The 21,181-nt window shown below is 39.0% G+C and overlaps 3 protein-coding genes and 1 non-coding gene across 5 annotated transcripts in view; all 4 read left to right on the forward strand.

Annotated features, from left to right (window-relative positions):
• Nucleotides 1-3,189, forward strand: part of LOC101293350 (flavonoid 3'-monooxygenase-like) — a 26,321-nt gene extending 23,132 nt beyond the window's left edge. Inside the window, exons 3-4 of the mRNA XM_004308256.1 lie at nt 1,301-2,233; nt 2,524-3,189. Coding sequence (XP_004308304.1) covers nt 1,301-2,233; nt 2,524-3,189 — 1,599 coding nt within the window. The remainder of the gene's footprint in view (nt 1-1,300; nt 2,234-2,523) is intronic.
• Nucleotides 3,190-3,657: 468 nt separating this feature from the next.
• On the forward strand, nt 3,658-6,155 carry LOC101293639 (protein TRANSPARENT TESTA 12-like). The gene is made up of 7 exons (XM_004308257.1): nt 3,658-4,023; nt 4,285-4,910; nt 5,010-5,066; nt 5,162-5,400; nt 5,589-5,707; nt 5,804-5,890; nt 6,051-6,155. Exons 1-7 carry the CDS (start codon nt 3,658-3,660, stop codon nt 6,153-6,155), a joined length of 1,599 nt encoding a protein of 532 aa, XP_004308305.1.
• Nucleotides 6,156-9,177: 3,022 nt separating this feature from the next.
• Nucleotides 9,178-11,403, forward strand: LOC101310547. 2 transcript variants are annotated; one of them, XR_185156.1, is made up of 4 exons: nt 9,281-9,750; nt 9,849-9,965; nt 10,521-10,607; nt 11,335-11,403. It is a non-coding gene; the product is annotated as an uncharacterized LOC101310547 (transcript). The 2 variants fall into 2 exon arrangements; XR_185157.1 differs by lacking the exons at nt 10,521-10,607; nt 11,335-11,403 and having other exon boundaries at nt 9,178-9,441; nt 9,582-9,750; nt 9,849-10,163.
• Nucleotides 11,404-12,266: 863 nt separating this feature from the next.
• On the forward strand, nt 12,267-21,181 carry LOC101293935. Its single transcript, XM_004308258.1, has 14 exons — nt 12,267-12,809; nt 12,899-13,023; nt 13,140-13,240; nt 13,334-13,453; nt 13,545-13,608; nt 14,027-14,777; nt 14,879-15,217; nt 15,864-15,998; nt 16,114-16,578; nt 16,660-16,732; nt 16,822-16,907; nt 17,114-17,233; nt 17,740-17,810; nt 19,499-21,181. Exons 1-14 carry the CDS (start codon nt 12,267-12,269, stop codon nt 19,557-19,559), a joined length of 3,054 nt encoding a protein of 1,017 aa, XP_004308306.1. The 3' UTR covers nt 19,560-21,181.

Genomic DNA, 21,181 nt, shown 5'->3' on the forward strand with positions numbered 1-21,181 from the left:
TAGGTAGTATATATATATATATATATATATATATATATATATATATATATATATATGACAATCATGAGAGATGACCTCCTTAAACTCTTAAAGTAAGGATGTTTTTAGTTCTAGCATGTATTTTGACAATCAAAGCCACCCATTCCCTAGTTATTTACCCACATATGAATCCTACAAAAAATTAGCTAAAATGAAAAACGTTTAGCTATTTGATTAGCACAACATTTGTTTTAATTTTATCTAACGGCCTACAATTGTTACGTCAATTTGAATAACCAAATGATTATGAAATTAGTTGAAATTTTGTAAACATGTTTCTTACATATGAATCTAGAGGATCAACGGTTGAGATCGTTAAATGAAGTCACCTATTAATGTAAAATAGCATAAATCCTCAAAATCTTAAAGTAAGGAGGTCCTCTTTAGATCCTCCCTCCCGAATCTAGAGAGGACCTCCTTAAACTCTTAAAGTAAAGATGTTTTTAGCTTTAGCATGTATTTTGACAATCAAAGCCACCCATTTCCTAGTTACTTACCCACATATGAATCCTACAAAAAATTAGCCAAATTGAAAAACATTTAACCACTTGATTAGCACAATATTAGTTTTAATTTTATCTAACAGCCTACAATTGTTTACATCAATTTGAATGACCAAATGATTATGGAATTAGTTGAAATTTTGTAGACATGTTTCTTGCATATGAATCTAGAAGATCAACGGTTGAGATCGTTAAAAGAAGTCATTTATTAATGTAAAATAGTAGAAATCCTCAAATTCTTAAAGTAAGGAGGTCATCTTTATATATATATATATATATATAATTTTTCGATATTTCCATCAAAATATCTATTTTTCAGTCTATTAAAATTCCCTCGAATTTTTCAGTCCATTAAAATTTCCTCGATTATCGTTATATTAATCCTTAGTTTTAGAGGAAGGGAAGCAAAAGTAGCATGGCTTACACGAAGTCCATAATTCAGTAGAACTTCTTGAGCCAATTGTATAAGGTAAACTACAACAATCCTAAGTACATTATTCATGGAATGAGAATAATTAAGAGTTCATCTTCTTTCTAAAACTGAATAATTTAGTTAAATTAAAGAGGAACAGTTATGGTTTCAAAGTAGAATAACATGCTATTAACATTTTGAACCAATATTACAAGCATGTAAAGAGCATGATGTAAGCTAAAATGTTGTTAAACAAGCTTTTCCCTTCCTCCCACTGTTTCATTCATTATAAATGAATGATGACCCAAAAGCCTTCCTTTAACCGAGTATACGAACAATTTTGTAGATGGATTTACATACCGCTCCTGTGTCTTTTATTATTGCAGCCACAATTGCTAGTATCATATACCAATTGGTGAAAAGGAGATTGGGGTCAAAAACAGAGAAGGTTTTTCCTCCCGGACCGGTAAGATTGCCGGTGTTGGGAAACCTACTTCAGTTAGGCCCTCTACCTCATCGAGACCTGGCCTTATTATGCGACAAGTATGGGCCGTTGGTCTACCTACGCCTAGGGAGCATTGATGCCATCACCACCAACGACCCCGACATCATACGTGAAATACTTCTTCGACAAGATGACATCTTTGCATCTCGGCCGCGAACCTTGGCCGCGGTGCATTTGGCCTATGATTGCGGCGATGTTGCACTAGCTCCATTAGGCCCACAATGGAAGAGAATGAGGCGAATATGCATGGAACACTTGCTAACAACAAAACGCCTCGAGTCTTTTGCCAAACATCGAGCTGATGAAGCCCAACATCTTGTACGCGATGTTTGTGCCATGGCGCAGACGGGGAAGGCCGTGAACTTGAGAGAAGTGTTGGGTGGGTGGTCTATGAACAATGTAACTAGGATGTTGCTTGGGAAACAATATTTTGGGGCAGGATCGGCAGGTCCACAAGAGGCCATGGAGTTCATGCACATAACTCATGAGTTATTTTGGCTGTTGGGGTTGATATATTTGGGAGATTACTTGCCAATTTGGAGGTGGGTGGATCCTTACGGTTGTGAGAAGAAAATGAGAGAAGTGGAGAAAAGGGTAGATGATTTTCATAGCAAGATTCTTGAAGAGCATAGGAGGGTAAGGGTGGAGAAGAGCAAACCAATTGTTGGAGAGGAAGATGGGGCAGAAATGGACTTTGTTGATGTTTTGTTGTCTTTGCCCGGGGAGGATGGAAAGAAACACATGGAGGATGTGGAAATCAAAGCTCTAATACAGGTAAAATTTTACATAATTTTTGCAATACTTAGATTTATTTTTGGAGTGCGCATGAAAAAGAATTACAAACATAGTACTAAACATTATAAAGTGAACTCACTCTCTCACTTATAATGGAGAGACAAATATCATGTCACAACACCAAATGGTGCTTGTCTTTATTCTTCAAATTTATATGTTATTTTTGTTATCGATTAAAATCAAGAAAATAATAATTTGACTGAAAGTTTAGTTGCCACTTGCCAGTTCTCAAAATTATGCATCACTTATGGTCCATGGTCGAGTTTCAGGATATGATAGCTGCCGCCACAGACACTTCAGCTGTGACCAACGAATGGGCGATGGCCGAGGTGATCAAGCATCCACGTGTCCTCCGTAAGATCCAAGAAGAGCTCGATACAGTTGTCGGTCAAGATAGAATGGTCAACGAATCAGACCTTCCACACCTTAACTACCTACGCTGCGTCGTACGCGAAACCTTCCGCATGCATCCCGCGGGACCCTTCCTAATTCCTCATGAGTCATTGCGCGCCACATGGATTAACGGTTACTACATCCCGGCCAAGACACGTGTCTTCATCAACACGCATGGGCTAGGCCGGAACACAAAGCTATGGGACAATGTGGAGGAGTTTAGGCCGGAGCGACATTGGCTCGACGATGGGGGCAGAGTCGAGATTAGCCACGGAGCCGATTTCAAAATTCTTCCTTTTAGTGCCGGAAAGAGAAAGTGTCCCGGCGCTCCGCTTGGCGTGACTTTGGTCTTGATGGCTTTGGCTCGGCTTTTTCACTGTTTTGACTGGACACCACCGGAGGGTTTGAGGCCAGAAGATATTGATACCGAAGAGGTTTATGGGATGACAATGCCTAAGGTCCAGCCCTTGATGGCTGTTGCTAGGCCTCGTTTGACAAACAATATATACGTATCATTGAGGGATACAAAAGATTTCTCATGAATTTCTTATCCGCTATAAGTTGTGTGTATAAAGTGAGCTTGATTTAAATAAATGAAAATTGTGATAGACTTATAAAGATGAATAGTATCTCAGTTCATAACGAACTTGACATTGTCCTTTATTAAGGACATAGACATGAAGAAAATTAGTGTGTGTGTCCTTACGTATCAGTGTTCGTACCATTTCTAACAGATAATTACTGTGCTTAAGTTTATTACGTTGATGGTTTGGGTGATTAATTTGCCCGGTTACTTCACCTGATCAGTTTCTCATATTCTTCTCATCCAAACAGTAGACTTAGTAAATTAGCTAGGAAGAACTGCCAAACACGATCAACCATTTTGGTTTATTCTTGCTTTCACCTGGAGAAGACACATCAAACATATGTTAGTACTGATCGATGCTGACCAAGAATCCCTATAAACCAGAAGCTCAATAGTACTCATCACTGTGAGAGTTTCAGCCATCATGATGAAGAGTAGTAGTAGCTCATCCTCTCTTGGACCTTTACCTACCGAACAAACCCTAAGCACAAAGATTGATGAGGTTTCAGCCATGGAAAGTATTTCAGAACTCCACCATTCCCCTACAACAATCGTTAAGTCTAGAGATGGAGATTATCCACCACCAAGAAGCTTTCACGATGTCAAGAACATATGTTTTCTAGAAACCGCAAAGCTTTGGGCCATTGCAGGTCCTATTGCCTTTAATTTGTTGTGCTACTATGGTATTAACTCCGCCACGGCCATCTATGTCGGCCGTATTGGAGACGTGGAGCTCTCTGCTGTTGCTATCTCTCTGAGTGTCATTGGAAATTTCTCTTTCGGCTTCCTGGTAATTAAATCACCCTCCACAGAAATTAAGCAGGATTATCTATTTAATTTGTTTCATCCAAGTACATATTTTGAATGTTATAAACGCATCATATTGAGTACTAAAGAAGACATCTGATTTTAAGAATGAATAGTTCTGATTATTGAATTACATTGCATATATGCATGATGGCCAGAAACAGTGACATCCTTACAAAAAAAAACCTTGTAATATAAGGACCATGGATAAAGCAATGAACTGATTTGTTAAATGAAATTGCAGTATGGTATGGCAAGTGCACTCGAAACACTATGTGGGCAGGCATTTGGTGCAGGGCAAGTAGGTATGCTAGGAATTTACTTGCAACGCTCATGGATCATAATGACTATTGCCTCTACCTGTTTACTGCCAGTTTACATCTACGCAGCACCAGTCCTAGAGCTCCTAGGCCAAGACGAGAACATTGCAGCCGTAGCCGGGAAATTCTGTATCCAAATTATCCCTCAAATGTTTTCAATGGCCATCAACTTCCCAACCCAAAAGTTCCTGCAGGCACAGAGCAAAGTTACATTTCTGTCACTGTTTGGTTTTGCAATGCTCGCATCTCACGTAGGACTCCTAGGTGTCTTCCTCAAAGTTTTCGGGCGAGGAATGAGCAGTGCTGCCGTAGCGTTTAATATTTCGTCCTGGGTGACGACATTGGGTCAGTTGGTTTATGTAGTTGGTTGGTGTAGAGATGGCTGGAATGGATTGTCATGGTTAGCTTTTAAGGATTTATGGTCCTTTGCAAAACTCTCTATGGCTTCAGCTATCATGCTTTGCCTAGAGGTTTGGTATATGATGACCATACTAGTTATCACTGGCCAGCTTGAAAATGCTGTTATTGCTGTTGGCTCCCTTTCAATATGGTAAAGGACATACCTATGCAATTTTCCAGTTATTAATTGTTTACCTAGTGAATGACTCAGATGTTGATTTTGAATTGATTTGTGGTTAATCTATTTCAGCATGAATGTGGATGGCTGGGAAGCAATACTGTTTGTTGGGGTCAATGTAGCGATAAGGTGAGGACTGCAGTTCTCTTTGCTACTGATTCTTATTTTGTTGATCTCACACTCGAGTACTTGAAGATCTTCTCCCATCTTTACCACCTTGGCAGCGTTCGGGTCTCCAACGAGCTTGGATCAGCACATCCTAGAGCTGCAAAATACGCTGTCATTGTCGCCATCGTTGAGGCTCTCCTTCTTGGGATGCTTTTTGGGACAGTTATTATGGCTGAAAAGGATAATTTCGCCATGATCTATACCAAGAGCAAAGAGATGCAAGAAGCTGTGTCTCGTTTAGCTTTCCTCCTTAGCATTACAATGGTGGTTAATAGTGTTCAGCACGTTATTTCAGGTAAATATATATTCTCTCTGTTCAACTAGTCTAAAACTCTAAATTGAAGTATGTTCTAAATAACTAAATTTGTAGCACAGTGAACTAGGATCATAGTCTCATATAGAATTATATGGATCAATGTACGGTTCTTTCTTACAACACAAGCTACGTCATGAACTTGAAAAAACAACACAATCTTTTCGCAGGTGTTGCTGTTGGAGGAGGGTGGCAAGCTCTGGTGGCTTACATAAACTTATTTTCTTACTATGTCGTCGGGCTACCTATTGGGTTTCTTCTTGGTTACCGAACAAGTATGGGAGTGAAGGTAAAAAACTATATGTACCTGACAATCTAACATGGACAAACAGTGGATTAAGTGTAAACTACAGAACTTACAAGAAGCCAGGAATTTTGGTTGTAGGGAATTTGGATTGGTATGATATTCGGGACAGTCTTGCAGAATGTCATCCTCTTGTACATCGTTTATAAAACCAACTGGATCGAGGAGGTAATCATAAGTTGTACTTCTATACTGGTGCTAGCTACTGTCCTTCTTTTTTTTTCTTTTTTTTTATTATTTATTTATTTTTTTTTCAAAATGTAGGATTTTTCTTTAGTAAATCAGTGTGATGTATTAGTATTTCAAATGATCTACATTGAAACCGCAGGTTGAACAAGCTACAGAAAGAATTGGACAGTGGACTGAAGAAGAACTAGTAGAAATTGATGAAGAAAAACAGGACTGGACAAGAACTGAAGATATGGATCTCTGAAGTATCTTGCTGGAGCTAGTTGCTAGATCCTAATATCCATATAGATTACTTTAGTTCTTCACACAATTCTTCACAGTAGTCTTGACTTTCTTTGTGTATCAGATCAATTGAACTTCTTCAAGAAAAAATAAATAACAGTAATGTTATTAATCAGCAATCCAATTATCTGTTTTTACTAGCCAACACAGAACATTTAGGGACACTAGGCAAGCTACTGATCTGTAGTAAGCATCGATATAATCAGTAATCGATACAATCAGTAGTAAGAAATAAGTACATTGATCCAATTAAAACTGGTCCAGGACTCAATAACTGCAATGATAAACTGATCTAACAGCAGCATTCACAATTACAATTAATCTGCTTGGTTAGCAATATTCCTACTTCAAAAATCAAGGTGTCAAATTAGTATAAGCTGGCACAGAATTGGTGTTCTAGCTAACCAGGACAAGTGAGTTTAAAAAGTAAACTTGTATAGACCGATCTCAAAACCCTTTGATAGTGAAAACATGGAAATGTCTCATAAAAGAATCATGTATGAACGCTTCCTCATGACGCGGCACCCTTCTTCAGCCCTCAAACAGTCCATCACCTTTGCAAGACTACTCAGATACTCCTTCCCTATCAACCGGTTGAAAACTTTCTTCCAAGAAGCGGGGAGCTTAGAGATATGAGGACATTGACATGAAATTTCTCATCGACCACCATCCCAGAAGCAAGAAGAGAATCAAAGATTGTATTGAATTCTTGAACTTGCTCCACAATTGGTTTCCTCGTAAGGATCCTAAATTTGATGTACTTATTAACCAGATATCTTTCCATAGTTCCTTAGCGGTCATAGTCTTCTGTTTCTGTGAGTAAGCGAGAACTAAACAAACAGATAGATGATACAAGATTGTACGACCAAACCACACCTGGTGTCATCATTCATCCATTTCTGTTTAGCAGCCATGGATTGAACAATTTCTTCTGGACTTGCTTCTGGTCCAACCACAACGGTAGGGCAGGGCTCACGAAGTACATAAGCAACCTTCAATTTCTTCAAGTAAAGTTTCGTCAGTTGCGCCCATATATGGTAGTTCTGAGCTAGTCGGGATCTATATCTGTACGTATTTAATAGAAATCAGTCAATGTTGGTAGCTATGCATCAAAGGAAGAGCCCAATATGCCAACGAGGTTTGGCTCAGTTGGCAAGGGCGGGTTTGTGGTGGAAACCCCATCCAAGTTCGATCTTCGCTACCAACAGGTCTCGTTGGTTCGCAATCTGTAAATTCTCCTGTGAAAATTCATATTTGGAGGCTGGTGTGACAGGTACATGTCCACTGTTAGTCCTTCAGAGTTGAGGTTACATGTTTGCCCTAACGATGGAAATTCATACTTAGAGACTAATGTGACAGGTACGTGACATTTAGGGTTGAGGTTACATGTTTGCCCTGGTGATGGAAATCTATACTTGGAGGCTGGTGTGACAGGTACGTGTCCACTGTCAGTCCTTCAGAGTTGGTGTTACAGGTTTGACCTATTTGAAAACATGTTCCATACGGACACTAGATAGAGTTCCAACCTCTTGCAAATTTTTAAGTCCTAATTCCTAGGGATTAAAAAACTTAATAATTTCCTATTTACACCTTAAATGAATTATCATTATTACAAAATGTAAAATTACAAAGCTTCGGACAACCTAAGTTTACATTAGGGAAAATGCTCATTTAATACTAATTTAAATCCCTTATTGCTCATTCCAATAAATCTAATAGACATAAGCTCATTCTAATATAAGGTGTTCTTACTTGTGTCCAAATACACAAATTTCTATTAAAGTCATAATAAATAAATAATTTTTGTATTATTTTTAAGACAATTTTACCCTCACCACTTCAACATGTACAGAGAGAGAAAGTGAAAGAGTGAGAAGACTTTGCCGGAATCTCATCGGACTCCGGTCCCCGGTCACCAATAGCTGGACTATGGTCGCTGGATTTTCTCCAGTCACTCAGTTATCGATCCCCAGTAATTAGTTATTGGCCTATAGTAATCGAGTTACTAACCCCTAGTAATCGAGTTACTGACCTCAGTAATCGAGTTACTGACCCCTAGTAATTGAGTTACTGACCCAAGTAATCAGTTACTGACCCCCAATAATCAGCGTTCTTAGCCTCCATACTATTGTTTCACACTTTCACCTATTATCGAAAAGAAAACAAAAAAATTATCAAACAGAAAATGATAAAATCACAACCGCAAGCACAACAAAATGATTGCCCAGGCCATTTTGAAAGCTACAAAGTACGCACTTATCATAAACTACCTCTATTTCCCGTAATTACATCTAATCAAACCCACTAGTAAAAGTTAACATGTTGGCCTACTTGTAAATGTGCTTCAAGCCCACTCCATGGATGCCACGGACATAGCCAACAATCAATTAAGGTGACCTCTTCAATTTCAAGTTGCAGATTTGTCATTTTCTGATTTCCATGCTTTCTATCAAACCCTAGATCTTGAAATCGCGAAAATTCGACCCCAAATAAGCTAGTTCTCACTAGGTATGGGTAAGGTTCTCGTAGAAGTCTTTCGGCCGTCATCTCCCTTGTCTCTAGCGTCGGCTCTGAGGAGGGGAAGGATGAGGATGAGGATGCTGATGAGGTGGGTCATATCGTCGGCGAGGATGAATGTAACATCCCAGACCTAATTTTACCCATTTACTGGGTATTCTTCGAGTTACTAAGGAATTTAACCGTGTTCGGTAATTTGGTGATTTAACACTCGAGTTTATTTTCGAGTTTTTCTCAAAATGTTAAATTCTTCTTTTAAAGCCCTGATGTCGTATCACGCGACGATACAAGTTCACTAGTGCCCTCGGATTATTTTTCGGAGTTTCAAGCTAGTTTCTACGATTTATTGAAGGTAGGTAAAAGAAATCTATTTTTCTGAAATTAGGATATAACTTTTAATTTGGGTTGTTAGATCATCTAGGGTTTTGATCTAGACCATTAGTTTAAGGGTAAAAGGAAGAGAAGAGGTTAAGTTGGTCAAAAGCCCATTTCGGGCGTTGACCCGTCCCTCTCTCTCTCTCTCTCCCCCCACCGTTGAGCAACAACGATTCCGGCAGCACCGGGCGGCGAGTCCACCACCGAAGTGATCCTCTCCTCCTCCTCAACTCAGCCCAGTCCTTTAATCCAGAAGACATCCACTTTTGGCGGAGATCGATGGAAGAGGACGGTGATTGTCCTTCACTGTTTTCCGACGAGGGCTTGGGCTCCGGTCATCGATCCACCTAACGACGGTGAGTCCCTTCCTCCTCTCTTCCTTCTGCACAGTCTAGTGCTTTATTTCCTTCAAATCGAGACCTAACTCAGAAATCCCCTTCTGTGTTTCTGGGTTTCTTGAGCTTCTTTTCCGACGACTGTGTTCTTCGTGTTCTAGTGGTCATCACGGGATCCGGCGAGCGTTTTTGCATCCTTGGCGAAGTTGAGGCATAGAGTTGGGAAGCTTGGGAGCAGCTGTTGTGGTGCGGCATCGTGGCAGAGGGATTGCATGTCGATTTCAAGTAAGGAGGAGCTGCTGAGTTCTTTGGTTTTGGAATAGATTTAAGGTAAGTTTAGTTTTTGGGGCTTTGAGATAGATTGTGGATTTTGTGTTGGTGAATTGTGGCTGATTTTTTTTTTTTTGTTGTTTGTCGATAACTTGGAGGTTGGAGAATATAAAGAGACTATGGCAAAATTTCCGGCAAGTGGCCGGAATCCAGCTGGGTATTCCGGTCAGTCGTCGGATTCCGGCAATGCAGCATTTCCAGCAGAATACGTGAAGGTAGCTGGCAACTTTCCTTTTTCGTTTAAGTTGTAGTTTACGGTTTAGGAAAACCTGTCATATTGAGAAAATTTCTATTATGGGAAACTCTCTATTTATGGAAACCCATTTTTGGGTGCCCTTAGTGATTTATGGTGAGAAGTTGTGTAGAGAGGAAATGAATGAGGATTGTATGGATGAAAAAATCAGTTGTATCTGTGTTGTGATCGTCGATTTCTCGGATTAAGAAAATTGGATAAATGAGGAATGGAGTTAGTGAAAGGTTTGTTCTTATTTAAGAACTAAATGATTTCAAGTGAAGCAAATAATTGAATTATTAAAAATGGTTGTTGGAATTGAATTGGATTGTTAAGAGTATTCAAGGTAACCCGAATTATTAAGTCGAAGGGTAAAGTGGAATTGTCGAAACATCGTTAGTTGACTAACCATAAATCCATTGGTCAAACTTGGTCAATCCTGGTCAACTCAGTAAACCTAGTCAAACTAGGAAGAAGTCGAATCGTTAATGATTATTGGAGTCCAGTCTGACCAATTTATTCTTTTGTTTATCGTCAGACGTGGGATTGACTAGAGAGTGTGATTAGTTGGAGGCAACGCTTAAGGAGTACTATTCTGAGCATTGGAAGGCTTAGGCCTAATACTGTGAGTGGACCTTTGTTTTAATTGAAAAGCATGCGATGAATTATTTTGTTGATCATTTATTTTCTTTTACTGGGATTTATTTCTTTCTCGGATATTTGACAATTTTCCTCCTTTGGAAAGTTCCCGAAAATGAGATTTTCGGTGGATATGTTTATTGGATGTTTATCCGGGTAGTATGTATATAAATGCTAGCTAGTCATACGTGTTTAGTCCGTCATAATGAGATAAAATTCAATTATGGCGTGACGTGAGTGTTAGACACAAACGTCATAGCCCTATATGAAAACTACTTTTTATCTGGTTCATATATGTTTTCATATAGGGAGTCCACACGTATATACACTCGTGTTTTTCCGTCATAATGAGGTAAAATTCATTATGGTGTGACGTGAGCGTTAGACGCAAGCGTAATAGCATTGTATGAATTTCTATTTTCTATTCGTTCATAGAATTCGTACAAGGAGTATGACGAATATAAATACATACACTTATATATATTTATATATAATTTAGCCTGAGAGGCTTTATTTTGTGAAGTTTGGAGACTAGGTCCGGCTAGTCATGTAATTGCCAATCGATGAGTGAGAGCTTTTGAGCTGCCGCATGCAGTATATTTTCTATGAAATTCAATTTGGGAATGCATAAATATTTATTAATTTATTTTTGTTCACTCATTCTAACATTTTCAAATGTTTTCCCCTGGGCCTTTCGTTTTAAAAATGCCCAGCTGCAGGTTAGCTTAGTTGAGGTCGGGCGTACATGGAGATGAGGCATAGTCATCATATAGCTTCCACTTGTTAATTTATTATGTTTCCTTTCTTCTTGTTAGAGTTGTTTTGAACTTATAAATGGTTGGATATGAGATTTGTTTAGATTAGTAAATAATTTGGGTGGTGTTTTGATTTGGGGAGCACGAAGGCTCCAGAAGTTTAAGGTTGGATTTAAATTTTCAGGTGTGTGCATGTATTATTAGGAAGGGTTGTTCATTTTCAAGGGAGGTTATACCAAATTTTCGGTAAACATTTCTTGGAGGTGGTCCCCGCAGGATTTACTTCGGATTTCAGAGTGAAATTCGGGGTGGGTCCTAGCTGAAGGCGTTCATAGGAGATCAGAAATTTTATTTGTTGCACAGAGAGAGAGAGAGAGAGAGAGTGTGTGTGTGTGTGTGTTTAGATCGGGAAGAGTGGAGAGAGGGTGATTGAATGACGGAGGGTATAGTTGATATTTCATGTTAAAACATTGAAATTGGCTACTCAATATTTTTTTAATTGAAATGGGCTTTCAAAACCAAAATGGCCATTTTTCCTTTATATTATCAAAATGTACGACTTTAATAATCGAGATTGAAAATATATTATCCCAAAATTGACGTTTGATAACCAATGGTGTCCGCGACAAAGTTAACCTATCTAATACAAACTGAACCCACCTATTAATATTTTGTATTTTTATTAAATTTCAATTACCTCCTCAAAAAAAAGAAAAAAAATTTCAATTAGCAATATAATAGTAGACGAGTCACTATAGAGTCTAGTCAAATCCATATATAACCGTGGGCGAGTGTACAGGCAACAAAACCGGCCTACACCTGTACGTCACCAAACCCGCCAAAACGTCATCGTTTTCGATCACTACGCAAATCATATAAAACCGAAAACGATGACACGTAAAACACACTTCAAGCTTTCCCCATCGCTCGAATTTTCCGATTCAATCTCTATGGACTCGCCGCCGCACGACCGCTGGAGCAAGCGCGGCGCCGGCCCGAAGTCGCGTTCCAGTGACGCGGCGCAGATGAAGAGCGGCGCGGATAAGAAGATCAAGAGAGACAGTGAAGAAGTGGCGGAGGAGGATCGCCGCTGCACTCGTCGCGCCGGCGCGTGGCGGTGCGGCGAGGAGGTGGTGGTTGGGAAGCCGATGTGTGAGCATCACTTGGCGCAGAGAAAGAGTTATCAGAAGAAAAGAAGAGGCGGAGGCGCAGACAGCGATTCCGGCGAAGAAGACGGAGCTAGCCGGAAAGTCAACGCCGGCGAATCGGTGAACAATAAGAGGAGGAGGAGGACCGGGAGTGAGTCTGAGTCGGACTCCGAGTCGGAGAAGGCGAATAATCGGACGGTAAAACCGAAGGTGAATGGTAAATCTGGAGATTCTGGTAATGTTATGAAGAAGAGTAAGTTAAAAGAGGAAAAGCCTATGGAAAAGGTGAGAAATTTGGTTCATGATTTTGTGTTCAAATGGTTTGGTAATTTTTTTTTTCTTTATTTGTGTAATAAGTTTTTACATTTTTGCAGAGCAAGTCTAACAGAAGCAAGGGGAGCTTGATGTGTCACCAGTGCCAGCGGAACGATAAGAATGGTGTTGTGCACTGCTCTCTGTGTAAAGCAAAGCGGTTTTGCTACGAGTGCATTGAAAGATGGTAAGCACTGCCTGTAAATTTTCAATTAAACTCAGACGATTGTGTATTGCATTTGCAGTTAGTATTAAATTCCGAGGCTTTATGCATTTTGTTGATGTGTTGGTATCGATTTATAGGTACCCTGGGAAATCAAGAGAGGATTTTGAGAATGCGTGCCCGTTTTGCTGTGGCAACTGCAACTGCAAAGCGTGCCTGCGCGAGTTTTTGGTTAAAGTGGGTTTTCTATTTAACTGTATTTCTCTGCATTGTGAGTCTAAAGCTGTAAATTTCTGTCTCCTAATGGTGTTATTGCTTTGGCAGCCTTGCCGAGAAGTTGATCCGAGTGTTAAGTTACAACGACTGCGTTACTTGTTGTATAAGGCTTTGCCTGTGCTGAGGCATATATATAGTGAGCAGAGCTCTGAGCTGGAGATTGAAGCCAAAATCAGAGGTTACCTATTATGATATTTTAGTGCTGATCTTACACTCTCTTCCCGATTACTGTTTTTGAATTTCATTTCTTGCTTTTTCTTATTTGGCAGGTGTACATTTGACTGAAATGGACATAAAGAGAACTAAAGTAGACCGAAATGAGCGAATGTACTGGTATGTTCAGACTTCCTCATAGTTAATCTAAGGACACTTTATGAGCAACTGTTATCAATTGTCTAATTTATAGTGAATCTACATATCCTAGTTTAAAGTTTTTTTGAAAGACGGGGTGACAATGCTTCCACTTTTTGGTTATTATAACTTATTCCAGCACGACTGCTTTCAGTCTATAAAGAGAATCAGAATTATAGGCAACATACTTTCCCTAGACTGCAACAGCCTCTAGGGATCATGACAAAGTTTCTATTCAGTACACACTAAACTAATACCCTTCTCCTGTTTAATATTGTAGTTACATCCAGCAGCATTTACATCTTGCTCATTTTTGTAGTTGCTTATATTCCATGCTATGTGTTATCTATAGAAACGTTATTACTGTAATCATGACCACATATATTTTCTTATACGACAGTGACAATTGCTATACATCCATTGTCGATTTCCACAGAAGCTGTCCGAACCCCAATTGTTCCTATGACCTGTGTCTTACTTGTTGCAAAGAGCTAAGGAATGGTCGGCAACCTGGAGGTAGTGAAGCAGAAACATCTCACCAGCAAGCTTTAGATAGAGCCCATAAAGAAGTGAAAGGACATTGCTGGGAGAGTAAAGGTGCATCTACTTCTGATGATTCTAAAGTTGATCCATCCATATCTTTTCCAAATTGGAGAGCTGATTCTCATGGCAGCATTCCATGTCCTCCAAAAGAACGTGGAGGTTGTGGCAATGTGAAGCTGGAATTGAGGCGTAAATTCAAAGCTAATTGGGTGATGAAGCTGCTAAAAAACGCAGAAGATTTTACTACTGACTTCAAGTGGCAAGAAGCCGATATTTCTAAAGGATGTTCCTGGTGCCAGCCAAATGATTCTGAGGGAACTAATGATAGCCAGCCTGAAAGGAGGCAAGCAGCTTTCAGAAAAAACAGTCATGATAACTTCTTATACTGTCCAAATGCTATTGACATTTCAGATGATGAGATTGAGCATTTTCAGAGGCACTGGATGAAGGGGGAACCGGTGATAGTCAGAAATGTTCTTGACAAGACATCTGGTCTTAGTTGGGAACCTATGGTTATGTGGAGGGCTTTCAGAGAAACGGGTGCTAATGTAAAGTTCAAAGAGGAGACTAAAAGTGTAAAAGCCATAGATTGCTGGGATTGGAATGAGGTGAGCTATGTAATCCTAGCTGCTGAAGTATATATAATTGATTTTTTTTAAACAAAATTCTGCTTCTGCTATTACTGTGCTTGACATCTCACTGTTTGTAGGTTGAGATTAATATTCACCAATTTTTCACGGGCTACTTAGCGGGTCGCATGCATAAAACAAAGTGGCCAGAGATGTTAAAATTAAAGGATTGGCCATCATCAACTTTGTTTGAGGAACGCTTGCCAAGACACTGTGCGGAATTCATTGCAGCACTACCCTACTGTGACTATACTGATCCCAAAGATTCAAATGCTGGTATTCTCAATCTTGCTACTAGACTTCCTGAAAAGTCACTGAAACCTGATATGGGACCAAAAACTTACATTGCTTATGGATTCTCCGAAGAGCTTGGTAGAGGTGATTCAGTGACTAAATTGCATTGCGATATGTCTGATGCGGTAATATCTTCTCACAACATTGTATTCCATTATATATATCAACATTCTTTTCTTTGTATTGATATGTGCAACTTAGAGATCTTGTTCTCCAGTTTTGGTTTTTCATTTTCTGTTCTTACCTTGTAAAAAGTTGGTCTAAGCAGGAACATCTTAGTAGATAAATCTTAATGGTTACATATAGTGTCCTCAAATGACTCTGTCCTGGAAGTTAGAGAGATATCAACATTGGATATTGCATCCCTTTACGTTTACTTCTTTCTCTCCTTCCTTCTACCTGTTTTTGGATATAAGGGATATAATGCACTTCTTTTCAATTCTTAGTTAAACAACTTAGCATAGTAGGGGTCTTTCATCTAAAATTGTGTGTTGAATTTCATCACATCACTAAACTAGCTACACAATCTGTCTACTTCTAATCTTTAGGATGCCTTTCTTGTTCATTTATTTTTATTGATAATTTCCCCTTATAAATTTCTTTGTGAAAAGTTTGGTGATTGCTCTTTGCTATGATTTGTTGGACATTTTAATTTGTTGGGATTTTGAAGGAAAATATCTCGTGTTTACCCGGATTGCGTACCTCTTTGGATGTTTATTCTTAGGAGACTTACATAAATGGTTTGCAACAACTGACTCTCTATGGGTGCAGGTAAATGTTTTGACACACACAACAACAGTGAAGATCCACTCTTGGCAGCAGAATGCCATAAAGGCTTTGAAGAGCAAGCATGTAGCTGAAGACCTTTGTGAACTCTACAATGAAAGAACTCACGAGAAGGGCAAGGTTAGAGGAACATCGTTGAAGAAAACTCACAACATCCTGATTAAGGGTGCTGATTCTTCTGAATATACTAAATCTGTAAAATTTTGGAAATGACCATCTAGTGTCAACTCTGCAGGGTGGGGAGGGAAACAATCTGGACAGAGCACAATCATGTAGGACTTCACCTTTGTCAGATTCTGTCAATCCAGGCATCCTTAGATCTGATGAAACAGAGTATGTTCCGGAACCTGTTGCAACTACTGAACTAAATAAAGCAAAGGTCGCGAGTGTTGATCATCAGAGGAATGATGTGCTAAAATCCACCTCACCTCATGCAAACGGAGTTGAAACAAAGCAAGAGTGTGTTCAATGTTCCAGTGACACAATCAGTGGAAGGCTTGAAGGGAAAGATGCTTCAAGGAATGCAAGTGAGGTAAACTCCCGGGCAACAAAGGATTTCAAAAGTAGTGACAAGTTGGACGTTGTCCATGGTGGTGCTGTTTGGGACATCTTTCGTATCGAGGACACTTCTAAGTTAATAGAGTACCTGAAGAAACACAAAAAAGAATTTCGCCACCTTAATAATCATCCTGTAGAATCTGTAAGTTCAAATATGGTTTTGTCAACTTTATTGTACACTGTAATATGAGTTCTATGACACGTATTATGCATGTTTCCTTAGGTTGTTCATCCTATTCACGATCAGACTCTGTACTTGAATGAGAGACATAAAAAACAACTGAAGCAGGAGTATGGTAAGAAACTTATCTAGTTATCTTCCTTGTTAATCTTGAAGAACTGCAATTTTCCACTGCAGATTTTTACAGCGTCTTTTTATATGCAGATGTGGAGCCTTGGACATTTGAGCAACATCTTGGTGAGGCAGTTTTTATTCCAGCGGGATGTCCTCATCAAGTGAGAAATAGACAAGTAATGTACCCGATTAAGTTATCTGTTATTTGTTGCTTTGCTTCTAGACTTCAGTGATGTGTTTTAATTCATGTTTGGTACTTAGAAAAACTTGCTTAGTTTGGAATGTCTTTCTGCCACTATAATAACCTTTTATTAGTCTCAGAATCCATGATATATCTATTTTTTGTTCTCTTTTGATTTTATTTTTATTTACTTCCTTTCAGTCTTGTATAAAGGTAGCACTTGATTTTGTATCTCCTGAGAATCTTGAGGTATGTCTGCGATTAACTGAAGAGTTTCGTTTACTCCCAAAAACCCACAGAGCCAAGGAAGATAAATTGGAGGTATGTGTTTATTTTGATGTATTTCAGCATTTAAGACATTACTTTTTTATATCTCAGATAATCTATTTTGCTTATTGTAGTAGAACTGTAAAATACTAATAATTTTTAAGGACGCTTTTTTAAGCAATTGATTGTCTGTCTCTGCTTACAGCGATTTTGTGAGGATTGAGATTTGAGGACAAAATACCAAATTTTGTGGATTTGTTTAAAAATTTTTTTTTTTATAATTTTTTTCTATAATCATGCAATCAAACTATTAGCATGATTCTGGTACGGATTTGACTGGAGCTTTAGTCCAACCAGTTGACAGCCGGTGAATTCTTTAGCTCATGGCAGTGAATATCAATTCTAGGCATCAATAGATTACAAAAAAGCATCTTAAATACGCAATAAAGAGTTCCAAATTTGATTTTTTGTTGGTGGACTTCTGTGACGTAGTTCAGCACTTCATTTTCTACCTTGCTGGAACTATTGATTTATTGTTCTTTACTTTCTCATTTTAACAGGTGAAGAAGATGACACTTTATGCTGTAAGTTCAGCACTGAGAGAAGCCAAAAGTCTGATGCCGGAACTGGGGTAAGTTTCATTTGGTTTGATTTATATTTCTTGTTACGATCTTCTCTTGATGATAATGGAAGTAAAACAAGACAACTCAGCACGACACCGAGTTTATAGAAGCACATCGGTGCATTTTTATCTAAAAACTAAAACAAATGGAACTGATGACCATCGCATTGGGTGGTGTTATTCACACACCCTATTTTGTTATTCATACATACACCTCATCTATGATGAGAGCCAATCATGAAGTATATTCAAAGGGGTAGTTTGTAAATAATAAATTAGACTAATAGAAAAATAGATGAGGTGTGTAAATAACAAAATATGGTATGTGAATAGCAATATCCAAGAAGAAGAATACCTAAAAATATAATCCTTGACTGCAGTCTACCTCGGGAAATGACTTATCATGGTCACCCTTTGTGGTGACAGTATCATCTGTTACTTCAACCATACACCATATATATAATGTCTTTCCGTCAGGAAAAGTTTAACCAAAACCTAACCATTTCTCATCCTTTATTCTTTTACCACAAACTTTGACTATTTGGTTTAATTACATTCTTCATGTTTACATTATATACTGTATATGGTATTACACTAGCCCCTATCTAGAAAGAACTTCCTCAAAAATAGCCGTCTCCAACCACTACACCATGTAATGTAATGCCATCATCTTAGTTGTTCATTCTTTGCGTTGATATGCAAGACATGGTCATCTAAACGAAATACATTCAGTCTGTAGGATACAAAATATGAATGTTAATTAAATCAAATGCCTAAACTGTTTCCTGATTTGGCTTTACCTTTGCACTGTTGATATGTGCATATGAAACTAGAGAATGAACAGTTATGTTTACATGATCCTTAAATATGAACTTTGAGTGCGTCTTCTTCAGAACAGAACAAGCGTCTATACATATATAGTTTTGGTTTGTCTAAAGGTTTGACTTAGTTGATGGTGGCGAGGACTATTTCTTCACCATTGCTAGGTTCCTTGGAAAGTGTCAAATAAGTAGCATATCATTGGTGATAATGAAAAGATGGCAAACAATTTTGTGATATTATCCCATCTATAACTATGAGGAAGTTGGAGATTCCAGGGTCAAGTCTGGGCAATGGTAGGAATTTGGCTTCTCTACTTAGATTTATGTTGTTTGGATTTGCTTTGATGACTTCTAACCATTGGATTGAGTACAATCTAAGACCGCCATGTCATCCTTATGTCATCCTTACTCCATCTAATGATTATAAGACATCCAATCAAATCCAAGCAACTTAAATCCAAGCAGAGAATTCGGATCAGGGAGTTGAAACATCGGATGGGAACGTTGGGAGAATGGAGCCCTCTCCATTCTGCCAATACAGGCCTTGCTCAAGTTCTTGGCCTCTCCACCTATCTTGGGTTGCATGCTTTAGAATGTGGGCTATTCATGCTTAAAACATGCATGAACCACTTTTCATGCTTAAAACATGCATGAATTTGAGAGTCATGTGTTGGGTGGGCCCCTAGATGTCCATGAACATGAGTGAGGATGCGAGGGAATTGCCATATTTGACCTATGTGGGTAAATATTAGCAAGATGTACAAGATCTTGAGCTTCTCCCCTTATTGCCAATTTGTTTTTGGTGGATGTTTAGATGTCTTCATTTCCTGCCATATCAGCATGGTGGCCTTTTACAGTTTTTTTTTTCTATAGTAGACTTGACGCCGGTGCTAGATTTTTTTATAGCTCCATCAAAATAAAGATCACTGGTGGGTAGTCATGATTGTTCAACTACATCTTATGGAAGTGAACTCTCTATTCGATGTGTCAAGAGACAAGAATCCATACAGATTCATATGATGTGTGGATCAGGTTGTTTCATATCAGATTCATAAGAATCCGCACACAGCTGCTTCTTATGTATGTAAGGGAACACCTCAAGCCGCACCGACATCTATACAGTGGAAGTCTTCTGAAGTAAACTCGCAACAGACGGGAATCCGTCCATGTTCGCATGGGGTGTGTATTGGGTTGTGTCATTTAACCCCGTGCCAGTATGCTCAAGCCGGAGTATGCTATTTCTTTTAAATGTTAAGGACCGATGATGCCTTTGTTGCTGCATGTTGCCACAACCACTGAGGAGGACATAATACTTGTTCACAAGTGTGTGAGCCTTTGAAGTTCACCATGGAGAAACTGTTGCCATTATTCATTATTGGTTCATTCGCTATCTACTAGTATAGTGATTGTCGAATACGGTATTGAAGAAATGTTTGCGAGCGGGTCTGGGTTGAAGTCTCGGATCCTCAAGGAGTATGATGGAGTATACATGTTGTTATGTCAGTTCAGGAGTAGGGTGGAGGCGCACATTAATGAAGGTTTTGGTATATGCTGTTTGGCTGATTGCTTAACAGTTCAAACTTTTGCACTTGGTGGCTTGTAGTAACCGAACTTCGGTTGCAACAAGGAAGAATTGCGGGTGTGTAGTAGTAGCTCTTTGTGTCTATTCAAGTGCATCTTGAAAGGGTTGCAGCTATCTAGTCCTCGTGTTCAACAGATGGAGCTTTAATTAAACACCTTGGCTTGAAGGGAGCCACAATACAGCCGCCACACATGATGTCTGGTTTTTATGACATGCGTCAATTGTAATTCATCCTGGAAGAGTTGCATCTATGGTGCAGGCCTTACGGACAAGGGTTTGAGCTGCTGTGTAAGAACCTTAGTTGTGAAAGAGGAAGCCACACCACTTTGTTGACGACTACACCAATGAGAAGGTTGAGTTGTGCATGGTCTCTATTTCAAGTGCATGTTGGAGGAGTTGCAACCATGTTAAGAGACTTGACATGAGCTGCTATGGAGACAAACTTGGTTGTGAAACAACTATCACGCCAATATGTGGTGTTATAGCCACACGTTATTGATCTGAATGTTGAAGGATTTGGAGCTATGTGCAGGCCTCATTGACAGCGTAGAAGCTGCTCTGTAATCGATCTTGATCGTGTAAGAGGGAGCCACAAGTTGTTGACAACTACACCAAAGAGATTAAGAGAAGGTGGAGTTGTTGATCAAGTGTAGCACTGTCAAGGTGACATTCTTACCTCGGAGCTGAGAGTAAGAACCTTTTTGATGCTTAGTTTGTTTTGGGTGCTCTTGGTTTAAAGTTCTAATTTGACAGCGCTTAAAATTTTATTTCCTACTTTTGAATGTTCACAATTTCAAAAAGTGTTATACTTTTTTCTATAATGTTTTACTCAAATTAATAACAGGATGCATCAAAACCATGAGGCCTGTTGTAAGTACACGGTGGTCGACCACTTTGAGTGTGTCTACACACTTTATCTTGGCTTCTTAGCTATTCTCAATAGCTTCTCTAAAATGCTATATCGCTCTAGTGTCTTT

This window comes from Fragaria vesca, linkage group LG7 (assembly GCF_000184155.1).
Source record: "Fragaria vesca subsp. vesca linkage group LG7, FraVesHawaii_1.0, whole genome shotgun sequence".
NCBI lineage: Eukaryota > Viridiplantae > Streptophyta > Magnoliopsida > Rosales > Rosaceae > Fragaria > Fragaria vesca.

Coding starts and splice junctions, on each gene's coding strand:
- LOC101293639 (XM_004308257.1), top strand. CDS start 3,658: ATGATGAAGAGTAGTAGTAGCTCATCCTCTCTTGGACCTTTACCTACC. Junction 4,911..5,009: donor GTTGGCTCCCTTTCAATATG/GTAAAGGACATA, acceptor AATCTATTTCAG/CATGAATGTGGATGGCTGGG. Junction 5,708..5,803: donor GAACAAGTATGGGAGTGAAG/GTAAAAAACTAT, acceptor TTTTGGTTGTAG/GGAATTTGGATTGGTATGAT.
- LOC101293935 (XM_004308258.1), top strand. CDS start 12,267: ATGACACGTAAAACACACTTCAAGCTTTCCCCATCGCTCGAATTTTCC. Junction 15,218..15,863: donor ATTGCGATATGTCTGATGCG/GTAATATCTTCT, acceptor CTATGGGTGCAG/GTAAATGTTTTGACACACAC. Junction 17,234..17,739: donor CCAAGGAAGATAAATTGGAG/GTATGTGTTTAT, acceptor TCATTTTAACAG/GTGAAGAAGATGACACTTTA.